General features: G+C 44.2%; 1 protein-coding gene across 2 annotated transcripts; it reads right to left on the bottom strand.

The window, feature by feature from the left end:
- Positions 1 to 43: 43 nt before the first annotated feature.
- Positions 44 to 13,117, bottom strand: LOC118086000 (uncharacterized). Of its 2 annotated transcripts, XM_035117200.3 has the most exons (6): positions 12,783 to 13,117; positions 11,226 to 11,277; positions 5,647 to 5,834; positions 4,337 to 4,495; positions 3,129 to 3,239; positions 44 to 984 (listed from the first exon to the last, which is right to left on the bottom strand). In XM_035117200.3, exons 1-6 carry the CDS (start codon positions 12,927 to 12,929, stop codon positions 862 to 864), a joined length of 780 nt encoding a protein of 259 aa, XP_034973091.1. In that variant the 5' UTR covers positions 12,930 to 13,117; the 3' UTR covers positions 44 to 861. The 2 variants fall into 2 exon arrangements, with proteins under 2 accessions (XP_034973091.1, XP_088527185.1); XM_088671059.1 differs by lacking the exon at positions 4,337 to 4,495 and having other exon boundaries at positions 12,783 to 13,103.
- Positions 13,118 to 14,862: the final 1,745 nt, after the last annotated feature.

Here is a 14,862-nt window from a genome sequence, read left to right as displayed (position 1 = left end):
GGCAAAGCCAGGATCAAGAAGCAAGCAAACAAATAAAAGTAAGTAAATATAACTAATCATATTTTATTTACTTGCAGGTTTATAAACTGCTTCACAATCAAAACTTCTCAAAGCAGTGTAGAATATAATAAAATATAAAATACAAAAGATTACAAACTCAGTAACTGAACACAAACTATTTCTATGATTATACTGTACAGCTGTTATTCCATGAAATGACTAGGTCTTTAAAAGCCTTTTTTAAAAACAAAAACAAAAATCAATAGCTGCCTAAATATCAAAATGTGTGGCATTTGTCTAATTTCATTTGGTAACTCAGATTAGTTACATTTCACTATTCTAATTAGTGTTGTGCGTAATTTTGTTCATAGATCAGCATTAAACTTATATTTTTAATTATGTGTATATCTCCCCATCATAGCTGCCAAGTTTTCCCTTTTCTCGCGAGGAAGCCTATTCAGCATAATGGAATTTCCCTTTAAAAAAGGGAGAACTTGGCAGCTATGCTCCCCATGAAAAGGAACCAGTGTTCCAACACACATTGACCTGTAAGAAATCTGCTTAGCTAGCACTTTTGAGAACAAGTTTTTCCCTTTTGCATTTTTTTTCAGGATTGAGAAGACCTTTACATTGTGTATCACTCAGAGACTGTGTTTGTGAGAAGGCACAATAGTGACACAAAACAAAAACAACTAACAGACAGGCAGGTCATATAAAGCAACCAGAAGGAATCTCTGGCACACAGAGCAGCTAGAAGGAAGTTCTAATATTTTCAGCAGAACTTGTTGCATTTATTGAAATTGAAGTTCGTCTATTCAGGTGCTGGGTTCCCATTGCAGTGAGGACAATAACATTGTGCTTTCACCAGGGAAGGGTTTCCCCATCGATGTTTACAAGAGTGCCATTGTATTTATCTGAGAGACACGCAAGGGTGTTTAGGATCTCTTTCACACCCTCATCCACTTTCATTGGGGCTGGTATACCCTGGAAAAGGAGGGAGAACAGGTGAGCGAATGACCTCTTGCACTGTGCAAAGATGTAATGATGACAAATGGGTGAAAGCAACACACTATTATTTATTTTATTATTTATTACATTTCTATACCACCCTTCATCCAAGGATCACAGGGCAGTTTGCACTTGCACCAAGTTCATGTATGAAGGGCAACCAGAGAAGCATTCTCTTGACAAATGCTCCAACATTCAAACTCTGGGCATTTTGGAAGCAATGGATATCTGCCACAGGGCCAGTGTTTGCCAGGCACAGAGTTTAGAACATGTGTGATCCTAGGGCATGGGGTGGGAACTGAACAGCACAAGTAAGAGCTGAGAATTTTTGCAGTCCGCCTTCCTTCCTCATGTCATTTTTTAAGAAAAATGTTTCCCTCTCTTTGGGAATAATGAGAGGGGGGAAATGGGATTGATTAAGGTCATATCCTGGGCTTGTGTAAAGTTGTCCCAGATTTGAGGACACATCACAGTGTGACAAGTCTGTCTTTGGATCCTAGCTTTCCCCTGTTCCTCACCCAGTCTACCCTCAGCCTGGTGCTTTTTGGCTGTGCTAGCATCAGAGCACCAACATGGGCTGGAGTCAAAGAAGTTGCTGTGGTAGGGGAGAGTTGAGTTAGTGATCTAGCTATTAAATTGGAGATAGAGGTCCAATGTGTCCTAAGGCCCATAGATCACTTTTCCAAAGTGATAATTCACACAGAATTCATTGCCACAAGATGTACTGTTGGCTACTAGGTTTTTGGAAAGGATGGGACCAATTCATGAAGCTTTTATTGATCAACAGCTATCAACCACAATAACAGAGAATACAACCTCCTTCTCCAGAAGCAGTATATCTTTTAATACTTGAAATAGGGACAAACCACCAGGGATGGTCATTATCTTCATATATTGCTGGAGTGGGAAACCTCTGGCCTGCAACTGAAACTTGGCCCACCAGTCCTCTCCATTTGACTCCCAAAGCTGTTTTGGGGAAGCCACATGCCCACCCAACCCAACTCCTGCCTTCATACATAAATGATGTCAGGTGTAGGGCAGTGACAGTGGTGCTTCAAAGGAACAAAAGGTCTCAAAAGGAGCTTAAAATGGGCTCCCATTTGTTCCTTTGCCTGAGCAAGGCATGCTTTCAACCACTTACGTTGATGGGCAGTAGGAGTGTGTGTTGCTCAAAGAGGGCAAAGCAGTTTCCATTCAGTGGAAATTGCTTCTCTTTCCCAGAACTGGCTCCTTTGCATGTGGAGAATCGCAAAGCCCTTTGCAAGCATTCTCACTCTTCTCCTGTTCACATCCCACATTGCAGGTAGAAAAGAGAACCAGAGGGAGGCTTACAATGCATTCGACTGGTAACAGCCCTTCTGCTGTGGTTCCCAAACTTGGGAACCCCATGTGGGTATTTGACAGGTGAGTGAGACAACCCACATGTCAATCATATGACATAATTATGATGGTATGTGATTGACATGTGAGTTGCCCATCCTAACTATCAAAGTGGGGCTGCAAAACAGGACCAGAAAAAGATCTAGCTCCTGGAGCCAAATAAGTTCCCTACCGTTGATATACTGCAGCATATTTATATATGTATATTTATAGTTGCATTTGTTATTATTGTTGTTTCAAGCTGCTCAGAAAGCTTTGTTATGGGTTGTCAAATAAAGTATGCAGTCCTGGTAAACTTCCCAGGATGATCTGTAAAGCCCCCAGGTACAGGGCTGGAGGTACAACCACAATTCAGTACAGATTCACAATAAAATAATAGGCTGATGTTCACTGAGCTGTGAAGTCTATTTTGGCTGGTGTGGGGAAGAAGATTTTATTGTGGGAGGAAAAAGGCCCGTGTAGGGTGGGAGCAGCTGGATACACTTGCCCCAGGCTCCAGAGGGCTAAGATAGCCAAGGGAACCTGCCAGGGGCCTGGTGGATGTTTGTTGTCATGCCAAGAAGACCCGGTGCCTCCCAGTCACCTCGGGCCTGGGGGGAAGGGAATGTTTAAATAAATTTTTGCAACGTCACAATGTTATTTAACATATTATCTACTCTGAGCCTCAGTTGGACGTAGGCCCAAGTGTTTCAGTGCATTTGATGACCTCTGGGAAGTGGAGGGCACCATGAATCACTTACTCCTGAATTTCCCATGTCTGTCTGTAACCACCCAGGATGCAGGGCAACGCACAGGATCTCGTCTTCAGCAAATCCCAGGGACTGGCACCGTGTGAGCATGTTCAGAGCAGCCTAGGAGAGAAATATGCAGGGAGGTGATGAATGATGTTATAGCAATTCTAAGGTCTTATATACTGTATATAAAATAAATGTTCATAAATGTACAAGGCAAACACATACATAAGTATATAAACCACGTGTCTGAAATAGTACAGGAGAACAATCCTGAAGCCATTTTGACTCTCCCAAATTGACTTCAAATATTTCTCTGCAAGGAGGAAGGAAATGGGAAAAGCTTTCCAATTGTTTTTGGACTGTAGGGGCTTACACCTCCCTGTAAATACAGACCGTTGCTGCTGCTCCCTAGTCAGGCAGCCTCCCGTTGAAATCAGGCAGCTGACAGGGACAACCCCAGCAAAAGCCAGGGAACCCCCCCTCAAGCTGGGCTCCCATAGGTGGCAGGTGCTTTCTCTCGCCGCCGCCCAGCTGCTGCCCAGTGCCACAGCAGCACTGAGTGGCTGAGATGTGCTGCCACTGGAGCCCTGAAGGGGGGTGGGGAGTGTGAGAGGCAGAAGAAGAGGAGAGAGGTGCATCTGCTAAATCCTGCCTGGAGTTTGAGTCCTTTCTGGGGTGTTTTTGCCCCCCCCCTCTGAGTCTGTGCTCCTGGCAGAGATCAGCTTTGCCAAACGCTCAGTGTGCCTGTCAGGGTGTTGTTGCAACTACTCTTGAGTAAAGACGCACAACTCCACTCTGTCTTTAATGGTTTTATTGTGCATAGTATTTACAGTGCAGATAAAGCAGAAAACATGACCTCTCAGTCACTCGCAGAATCTGGGAGTGGACGTTTCCGGCTGCGTGACCAGCATAAGAGTTTGGGCACCCCAAAACGCCTCCTCCCGACCTTACGTTTGGTGGCACGCCTTAAATCGGGCGCTAGAAGGGGCTGCACGTTCCCCTCCACCTGTTGGTCAGGGCGTTGCAAAGGCTCTCCCAGATCACAGCCCTGACGCCTCTGTCCCGCTAACTTCCTGATTCCCCTCACCTGACCCGCTGCTCGCTGCTGCTGCTCTCACTGGGCGAAGTGCTGATGAGCAGGATGGGGGGAGGCTCTCTGTAGGGAGGCCACCTGACAGCGCCCCTCTTTGCATCACCATAAAATACCTCTGTACCTTGCTGCAGCGGTAGCTGATGGCATGTCCCACTTCCCATCCAAGTAGATTTGTAATGGAACCACTTGCACTGGACATGTTGACAATGGCAGCTTTGCTGCAGCTCATTCCTTTCTGAGGGCTTTCCCGAGATGCCTTCCTCAGCAAGGGCAGGAATGCCTGGAGATGGAGTGGAATGAAGGGACAACCTTATACTATGTGGGGAGATCTGGCCCTCCTTTATTATAATTATTTTTTAATAAATTTATATACCACCCTTCATCCAAAGATCACAGGGCAGTTTATAATGTAAAACACAAAATTCATAACATAATATTACAAACCAAATACAGCAAAATTAATAAAAAATTAATAAAACACAAACTTAAAAGGTCATAGATTGTTTAACAGCCAAAGGCCTAGTTGAAGGGGAATGTTTTCTCCTGGCTCCTAAAGATACAGTATGTAATGAGGGCGCTGAGCAAGCCCCCCTGGAAAAATCATTCCATAAACTGGGAGTCACTGCAGAAAAGGCCCGTTCTGGTGTTGCCACCCTTCAGACCTCTTGTGGAGGGGGCATGTGAAGATGGGCCTCAGATCATGATTGCAGAATCCAGGTAGGTTCATACTGAAAGAGGCGGTCTTTGAGGTACTGCTGGCCTGAGCCATTTAAGGCTTTATAGGTCAAAACTAGCATTCTGAATTGGGCCTGGAAACTAATTGGCAGTCAGTGCAGTCAGGTCAGGATTGGTGCTATATGCTGAGACTGTCATGCCCCAGTGAACAAGCCAACTGCTGAATTCTTCACCAGCTGAAGTTTCCAAACTGTATTCAGAGGCAGCCCCACATATATAACACCTGAGCCTCAAGTGACAGCAATGGATCAAGGAGTACCTCCAAGCTACATACCTGCTCCTTCAGAGGGCGTTTAACCCCACCAAGAGCTGCCCCCCTCCCATTCATCTGGTCTAGGGAACTACCCACTAACAGTGCCTAAGCTGTAACTGAATTGAGCTTCAGTTTGTGGGCTCTCATTCAGTCCATTACTGAAGCAAAACAACAGTCCAGCCCATCCACTGCCACATCAGTGTCAGTTGAACATCTGTCTTTCGTTCAGCTGTTAAAAGTCCTGTACATTTGAGAAATCAAGCATATTTATTTATTTCATGAAATTTCTATACTGCCCAAGTGTAAAACTAAACAAAAAACACTGCAAACAATGAACTCATCACCGGAAAACACTTGTATAAATCATTCTGTTCTCTATAACTTAAGAGTGCTACATGCTGAGAAATGACTGTGAAGAAGTATGTATCCAGGGATAGCCTTACCTGAGTGATCACCATGGGCCCAATCACATTGGTCCTATACACCTCAGACATATTCTCTGATGTCTCATGTTCTATAGAAGCTCGCCTTGCAATCCCAGCATTATTTATCAGAAGATTCAACCCGGCTCCTTTCAGACATTCAGTGACTCTGGCTGCAGCAGCCTTGATGCTGTTTGGCTCACAAGTGTCTATAGCAACAAAGAAATTATTAAAAAGCTGATTCTGCTGAACCAAATTAACCAGTAACTAGTAAGGTCTAACAAGGTTGAACGTCTATCTCAGGCATCCCCAAACTGCGGCCATCCAGATGTTTTGGCCTACAACTCCTGTGATCCCTAGCTAACAGGACCAGTGGTCGGGGAAGATGGGAATTGTAGTCCAAAACATCTGGAGGGCCGAAGTTTGGGGATGCCTGGTCTATCTTAAGGACAGAAATGACTCAGCAATATATGTACAGTGGAACCTTGGCTCCCAAATGCCTTGGGAGCTGAACGTTCTGGCTCCTGAATGTGATTGTTCCGGTTATCGAACATTCTTTGGAAGCCGAATGTCCGGTGCAGCCTCTGATTGGCTGCAGGAAGCTCCTGCAGCCAATCAGAAGCCGCGCCTTGGTTCCTGAACCGAATGGTTTTGGGAGTCAAATGGACTCCTGAAACGGATTAAGTTAGGAAGCCGAGGTTCCACTGTACATGATTAATAGCTATTACATTTTATTTTATTTGCTAAGTTGATTTGCATTTGATATGTCAGGCCTGGATATGTTTGCTAAATAAAGCAAGCTTCCAATTACACTTCTGTATTTGTCAATATCCTCAAATTCTTTTTCATCATCTTGCTTTTGATATTCTAGAGTCATTGGAGTAGCAACTGGATTATAATTACCTATGCCATTTGACTCTAGCAGAGCCTGAATTTTACTACTTTGACTAATCAGAAAAGAGCCTCTATTTGCATGCCTAGGTAATTGTTCACTGTTTCTACTTTTTTAATTTCAAAATGTGTTTTCAAACTTGTTTTTCTACTTATCTGAATCATAAATCAATAAAAGATCATCAACATAAACCACCAAATAAGTAATTCCATCATTGTCTCTACAAATGTACAGACATTGATCAACTTTGCTTTGCTCAAATCCAAGATTTTTCAACACACTGTCTAATTTCTTGCTCCAACATCTAGCTGCCTGTTTCAAACTATAAATGGAACTTTTCAGTTTGCATACCAGATCACAAAACCCTGTGGTTGAATCATGTATATTTCTTCTTCAAGTTCACCATATAAAAATGCAGTTTTGATATCAAAATGTGAAACCTTCATTTTCTTTTCTGCTGCTATTTTTAACAATAACCTAACATTATAATATGTTACAGGAGCAAAAATTGATTCATAGTCCTCATTATGCTTTTGTGCAAAACCCCTTGCAACCAATCTAGCTCTAAATCTCTGTACTTGAGCTTGTTCGTTTCTTTTAATTTTAAACACCCATTTGGAACTGATGGGCTTTCTCCCTTCAGGTAAAGGTACAAGTTCCCAAGTTTCATTTTTATGCATTGCCTCCATTTCTTCTGACATAGCATTAAACCAACACTTTGCTAATTCTGGTTCCATGTCATTAATTTCTTCAAAACTTTCTGGCTCATTATTGCTTTGTTTTCCAGCTCTCTGTCTATAGCAGTCACCAACTGAGTAGAAAATGATTGAATTTCTTCCCGTAACTGTTTTGCCACCTCTCTGCTTCTGGAGAAACAGTCTCGATAACGCCAGAAAGGTTGGTGAAAATGAATAAAATGCAACAAAATAAGTGCTGGAGATGTTTGAAACAGAACCTTCTCCTATATGTCGTGGACATGTCCAGAAATTGGGAAATTTTGGGGCATGATTCACGAAGAAATAAAACACTAAGAATAAACTACAGTAAAAACCCAGAGACATTTCTATTGGGAATCCTATATAATAAAGTCCCTGTGTCTCTGCGTCCAGTCCCTGTGTCTGCACTACTGCGCATGTGCCCGGCGGACACAGGGATTGGACGCAGAGACTTGGAGCGTAGAGACCGGCCCCTCCTCCGCCTCCTCCCGCTGTCCCAAGTGGCGACGGCCTCCTCCACCTCCTTTCTCCTGAGAAGAAAGAAGAGGCCTCTGCCGCCACCTCCCGCAGCGCACCTCAGGTAAGCGTGCCGCCCCTCGCTCCCCCGCCTCGCTGCCCCACATCACTCCGCCGCAGCAGGGAGGTGGAGGAGGCCGTCGCCACTCGGGACAGCGGGAGGAGGCGGAGGAGGGGCCGGTGGGCCTCGGGTGCTCGCCGGCGGGTGGGGCGAGAGCGGGAGTTGTGGCGGAGTGACGCGGGGGCGGTGAGGCGGGAGAGCAAGGGGCAGCACACTTACCTAAGGCGCGCTGCAGGAGGCGGCGACGCCTTTTCCTTCTCCTCAGGTGAGGAGGAGAAGGGAGGTGGAGGAGGCCATCGCCACTCGGGACAGTGGGAGGAGGGGCCGGTGGGCCTCAGGCGCTCGACGGAGGCGACGCCTGCGCGGTACCAGGGCTTCCCCTCCGGTCCTGCCCGGCTAGCGCCCGTTTACTGAACGGGCTGAATGACACTAGTATTAAATAACAATATCCCAAAAGATATAGTAAATATATTTTTATATCCAACGTCTGCGGCAGGAATATTGATAGCGAAGTATTGGAAAGGGAAACAAATACCTACTAGGGAAGAATGGCTATGTAAATTACCGTATGTGAATACTCAGAGTTAGCTAAATTAAGAGACATAGTAAGACATAAATCAAAAAACTTAGTGAAAAGGAATGGGAATGTCTGAATGAATACTTAAAAAAACAAGGTTCAAGGGTGAATGTCTGGCTGAGTCTAGAATGACTCCGTGAAGAGAAAAGGGAATGAATAATGATTTATAAAATAAATAAGACCAGATTTGAGATGATAAGGAAATGCAAATGGATAAGATGAAACTGAAGGGAAGAGTTGTGTGGTCAGTGGAAGCCTTTATTTTGCCTATTATAATTATGTAAAGATGAACATGGTGTTGAAGAGAGGTTAGTCGAGGTTTTTTTCTTCTTCTTTATTCTTTATCACTATTTTTCTTCTTTTCTTTTTTATTCTTTTCTTATTTATATTTATGAATATGTGTTTTGATTAGTAAGATTTGGAACTTTATTCTATGTTCTTTTTGATGTGATGTTGGGACCCAGGTGGCGCTGTGGGTTAATCCACTGAGCCTAGGGCTTGCTGATCAGAAGGTCGGCGGTTCGAATCCCTGCAGCGGGGTGAGCTCCTGTTGCTCGGTCCCAGCTCCTGCCCACCTAGCAGTTCGAAAGCACATCAAAGTGCAAGTAGATAAATAGGGACCGCTCTGGCGGGAAGGTAAACGGCGTTTCCGTGCGCTGCTCTGGTTCGCCAGAAGCAGCTTTGTCATGCTGGCCACATGACCCGGAAGTTGTCTGCAGACAAATGCCGGCTCCCTCGGCCTATAGAGCGAGATGAGCGCCGCAACCCCAGAGTCGGACACGACTGGACCTGATGGTCAGGGGCCCCTTTACCTATATATATATATATATATATATATATATATATATATATATATATATGATCCTCCAGATGCAGATAACGACAACTTTGAACCATGGCAAATGCTTAGTTACAATGGTGAAAGTTCCTAAATTATTTGTATAGTATTGGAACATAAGAATGGCATGTAAGAGCCATGTGGAGCAACCAGCTCAGACCTCTTTGCATGTTGAGGTTCTTGGGTAGACTGAAAGGGGAACAATAGGCTTGATTATTATTCTCCCAGGCCTTTTGCTAATTAAACAATCTATGGCCTTTTAAACTGTGTGTGTGATATTGTTATTGTTTATTATTATGGTATGTATTTTGTGTTTTATATTGTAAACCGCCCTGTGATCTTTGGATGAAGGGTGGTATAGAAATTTAATGAATTATCATCATTATCATCCCAAGGTGAGAGGGAGTGACCTAGCTAAGCCTGGCAGGACAGCTTACTCTATGGCATTAACCCCTTCATGCATTAATTAGATTTAAGCATGTTGGTTCTATGAGGCTGATTATCCCACACTAGGTACCTATATTGTCCTGCCCTGCCGAAGGCTCTTGTCATATCCTACCGTACCTGAATACCTGTTTATTGAGCATCCATTCTGATTTGCCAGGAGAAAGTTTATATGGGGATTTGACTTGTCTCACATTTCCCAGTGCATTTTGCCATCACTTTCCAAAAGTAGATTTTTTGTTCTAGGTCGACAGAACACTTTAATCACCTGCATTGAGCAAATTCTCAGTGTGCACTTCAATCCTTTCCACAAAAATGTGATAGTTTGGAGGCACTCTTTTCCAGACAGCTCCCCTTCCCCCTAACTGTTTAGGGAAGTTTTTAATGTTTGATGTCTTACTGTGTTTTAATTTGTTGGAAGTTGTACAGAGTGACTGGGGCAAGCACTCAGATGGGGGGCTTATAAATAATTATGGTGGTGATGATGATGATTGTAATTCAAATCAGAATTCAAACCACATTTTGCAAAGTTGAGGGCCATTTAATGATAGCTGAACTCCCAAGGAAGAGGTTCATGCATGGAGGCACCATTGGTATCTGCTAGCACTTCCACATGCAGACATGATAGCCTGCACAATCACAAGGGGTAGTGTGTAAAAATTAAAGCATGGAAGATTATAGAAATAATTATGTTCAAATATATTGTTGCATACCAACCCATTCTCCAAATGGTGTGAGATTCCAGGGGTTCCAGGCCCATGTTTCAGTCTCCTCGAAATAAGGGATACCAAGAAACTGGCCTGGCTATTCTAATAATTGAATCCTTCCTGGATCGAGGATTTGGAAGCAACACAACAATATACAATGCAAAAAGACTTATTTACTGAATATTACATAGTAGTTTCCCCCAGCCTTTTATACCCGTTTCCTGCTCTTTCCCTTGCTCCCTTTACTACTCTCTTTCTGTCTTCTCCCCACCCACCCAGCGCCGGAATTAATCCTGTGGAGGCCCCTAGACAGTTAACATCTTGGGGAGCCCCCTCACAAATTATCTGCTAATACATTTTTGTAATTTTATTTCAAGATCAAATCAATATTATTTTGATCCAGTGTCACAGAGGCCCTAAAAGGGATGGGAAGCCCAGAGGCCAATGGCTACTCTGCCTATTTGGTAACCCAGCACTGCACCAACCCACTTTTCTCATTTAGACTTCCACACTTTTGCATTTATCTCTTTGTTGTTTGTGCAGGAGCATGAATGGTGGTTGATTGTGTAGCAGCTTGTTTTAAAATTCCATGCGTTTTAATTAGGAGGAACTGCATTAAAGAAGAGGAGAAAGGTTGGCCGACTCCATTGTCTCTTGAGGCAGATGGATCCCAACAAAAATTATGATTCCCCCCCAAAACAGAGCAGGAACTTGGGCAAGACATGTGAACTGCAAACTGCAAATGAGGAACCAATACAAATTAAACAGAGATCCTGTAAAATGGCCTTAAATGACAGCACCTTTCTCCATTAAGGAGAGAGAATCAAGGGGATAAGAAGAGGTACATACCCAGTGGGTTGATAACCACTCCCTCATGCTTGGCAGCCAAATTCTTCAAGGCCTGAAAGATAACAAAACACAGCAATGTAGACTGAATTGTTTGAAACAATGTAGGAAGTGTTATGGAAATTACAGGGGGGCACATCTTGAAAGTTGTTAAATGTTACAAATATTATGCCTGAATGCCAGATGGGTGGGGTATAAATTATTATTATTATTATTATTATTATTATTATTATTATTATAATATTTTGATTGACAGCTCAGGGAAGATACCTAGCTTTATAAATCATATAAAATCAACCCCTTTGCCAATTTCCTCTATTCCAATGCAATTTTGCCCTTGGAAAAGGACCCTTTTCCCTGCCACCTCCCGCCATAATCCCTCAAGCATGAGGTCATGTACACACACCCCACCCAGGGGTGACAATTGCTGAGCTGAATGTTGGCCAAGGGAAGCCAAATCTCATGACCGGGGTCCAAACATGCAAAGGATGGAGGGTACTTAAGAGGTGTTTGCCTATGCTAATCTTATACCTGGGTCTTGTCCTGACATGTCTGCTTATGTTAATCTTGTATAACCCTCCCCTTTCTGACATTTTAGTGATGTAGCAATGATGTAGCAATGTTGCTGTACGAACTGTATTCTGGGATATGGTGGGAAAGTTTTAAAAGTCAATGTTGCCCCATGCTCGGGGTTCACTCGCTGCTGTTTGTCCATGTGGGGGACTTGTACCCCGACGAGCTGGGCTGTTGAGTAGTCTCTCAACCCAGAATTTTCCTTATCAGATGCAAAGAGATTAAAGGCACTTCCTAGCAGGTGTCTTTGTTGCTGTTGTAATGGATTTGTACTGGGCTGTCTGCTTCTTCTCCCAGTACATAAACGTTCTTCAAAACTCCCACAAAACTCTGGCCTTCTTTAACTCCTCTCAGGCCACTGTCTCTGTGCTGGTACCCATTTTTCAACAGCAGAATTTAGTACTTTTCCTCTATGGAATGGGGAAGTTTCCCACACCGTACCTTTCTGATATCATAGAATCGTAGAATGGTAGAATTGGAAGGGACCCCAAGGATTCCTGCAATGCAGGAATGTGCAACAGTCCCATACAGGGATTGAACCTGCAACCCTGTCATTATCAGCACCATGCTGTAACCAACTGAGCTACAGAAGCTGCCATGCCACCCTGTGCTTTTCCCAGGCTCTTGCTGGCAAGGGTTGCTGCTTTTCTCTCTCCTTTGCCTGCAGTAAGAAATCTAGTCTCTTCCCCCTTCCTGTGCTCCATAGCCGGGTAAAAATGCAAACCCTGGAATAAAGGAAAGACAGGGATAGGTAAAAAAAACTACCTGATCTGGTCCCTGATACACACACCATCCAAGTTTTTTCTCTATGGGGATGTATATCTTGAATTGTTCTTGCTCTGCAGAAGTGCCTGAACAACAGGAAGCTTAAGAAATCTTATCAGACACCTCCACATAAACCCTAGGCACAATTTCCATGACATCAGAGGGAATTCACTAGTTTAGGCACCCATTCTACAGGATTGCTGGCCCTTTCCTGGAGCTCACCTGAGCACTTGGTCCCTCTGGGTCCCGACAAGTGGCAAAGATCCATTCTGGCCTGTTGCTTTTCTCCACCAGCTGCTTGACCAGTTCTAAGCCAATGCCCCGGTTGGACCCAGTCACCAGGATGGAACGTGCATTCAGCATGGACATCTTCTAATGGATGAAACGTTTTGCTTGCCTAAGTCCCCAGCTCCTCTGCTGCAGTTCACACAAACGATTGCCCTCCTAAACCAGCTCTGGGTCTTTTTTAATTTTGCTGCATTGCTAGCTCCTTGCAGCACAACAAAAAGAAAGAGGAACCGGTTTAGCGTACAATCCCTCTACAAGCACTTCAAAGCAAGATTATGTAATATAATTGCTTGCCCAAAGGGGGATAGGATTTGGCAGAAAAAGAAAATGGGGGGGGGAATGTATGTGTCAGAGAGCGACAGCAGAGGCTGCCTGGCAACCTTGGACATGTGCAGTGTGCAGCTTATCTGGATAACCTTTGGAGTTTAACCCTCCACCCCCCCCCCTCCCCTAGCCAAGCAGATATTGATTCAATCCCTTGATTTATGAGCCTAATGGAAAAACGATATTCCTGCTGTAGAGGTCTTCAAGGGTTCTTGCATTGCTTGGGGGGGGGAGGAGCTCACTGCAAATTTCAAGAGGGGAGATTTGGTAGGGCTTGCCAGAGCTGTGTGCCAAGGAAGGCTTGGCAACAATGTGTGAGAGCAGTGTCTGCTCACACACACACCCTTTCCTTTCCCTCAACTGGAAAAAGAGAAGGGGGCTAAAGGAAAACAACAACCCTACTGCTTCTGTTTTGGATTTGCAGCTATAATTAGGAGCAAGTAGGATGGCCCTTCCACACCATCATGGTTTTATGAGGGAGGATTCAAGTGGGTACCTGGAAATTTAGGTGTGAATTAAAGCCTTTGGGCAACAAATTCACCTCAAATTGACTTTACAGTTAGAAAAGTGGCAGCGAAATGCACTGAAAACCATTAAATGAATAGCTGATGGGAAGAAGTATAAATGTCCTGCAATCAAATCAGGATTAATGCAGGATGAAAGTTCTGCAAACAAATCAGAACTGCTCAACAAAGATCAGATGAGGTAATCTCTGTGTAAACTTTATGCAACTAAATCAGGATGAATGCTACTACGGTAAGTGGGTGATTTGGAAGAGCCCTTAGTTAACTGACGCAGCTCTTGTTCTGGCTTGTTAGAGTTTAAGCATTTCTGGTTAACTGGCCAAGTATGGCCAGGGAGGTAGAAGCAAATTCCATAGTGCTCTCAAAGGGAGTTTCTTTGAGACGGATCTTAACTAGGTCTACTTCACAAGTTACATGAGACTGGGGTTAAACTAAATGAATCTCTCCCGTCCCCGTCCCCCCACTCCCTGCCCTGCCCTGCCCACCCCCTGACTCTGAGGACAAAAAAACTACTAATGAGGTCAAACCAGGTGGACAAGATTAGCTTGTCGCATGGACGTAGCCAGGATTTTTGTGGGGGGGCAGGCTTTTGTTGGGGGCGGGGCAGAACCTCAGATTTGTATTGATTTGTATTGATTGTGGAGGCAGCTGCTCCCCTTCCCCCCCCCTGCCCCCTTGGCTACTCCCATGGCTTGGCATACTTTCTTTTGGTGAGAGATGAGTCTTTGCATAACTAAAGAGATGGTCAAGTGCAAGTGAGGTGATGGCACAGAAATTCAATAACTTGAGAGCCTTCTGAACCCCCTTCTTCTCTAGCTGGATGTGATTTCATCAAAGTATCTGTATGTGAAAAAGAACAAAGACTGTCAGCCTTGAAATGAGGGTGTTAAAAGGGGGCACAGAGGTCTAACTTGTTTTTTGCGTGGAGCAAAAGCCTAATAGGGGAGCCTGATCTGTTCAAGTGTTAATTCTGTGAGTCTTCCCTCTCTTGCTCAGCCCAGACTTCTGCGTGAATAAGCTTTATGTGACAGAAATGCCAGCGGTCTCACAGGCTTACAAACACACAGACACCAGCCCTGCTGTGTATGGGCAAGGGGTTCTTCTGGGATTGCTCCATCTGCCCACCAGAAATATTTCTGAACTGATATATAGCCACAACTAGAAGA

This window comes from Zootoca vivipara, chromosome 6, assembly GCF_965207765.1.
Source record: "Zootoca vivipara chromosome 6, rZooViv2.hap1.1, whole genome shotgun sequence".
In the NCBI taxonomy this organism is placed as follows: Eukaryota; Metazoa; Chordata; class Lepidosauria; order Squamata; family Lacertidae; genus Zootoca; species Zootoca vivipara.
This window is presented reverse-complemented; position numbering and strand designations above follow the sequence as displayed.

Coding starts and splice junctions, on each gene's coding strand:
- LOC118086000 (XM_035117200.3), bottom strand. CDS start 12,929: ATGTCCATGCTGAATGCACGTTCCATCCTGGTGACTGGGTCCAACCGG. Junction 3,240..4,336: donor TCAGCTACCGCTGCAGCAAG/GTACAGAGGTAT, acceptor TTTCTCTCCTAG/GCTGCTCTGAACATGCTCAC. Junction 985..3,128: donor CAGACATGGGAAATTCAGGA/GTAAGTGATTCA, acceptor CTCCTTTTCCAG/GGTATACCAGCCCCAATGAA.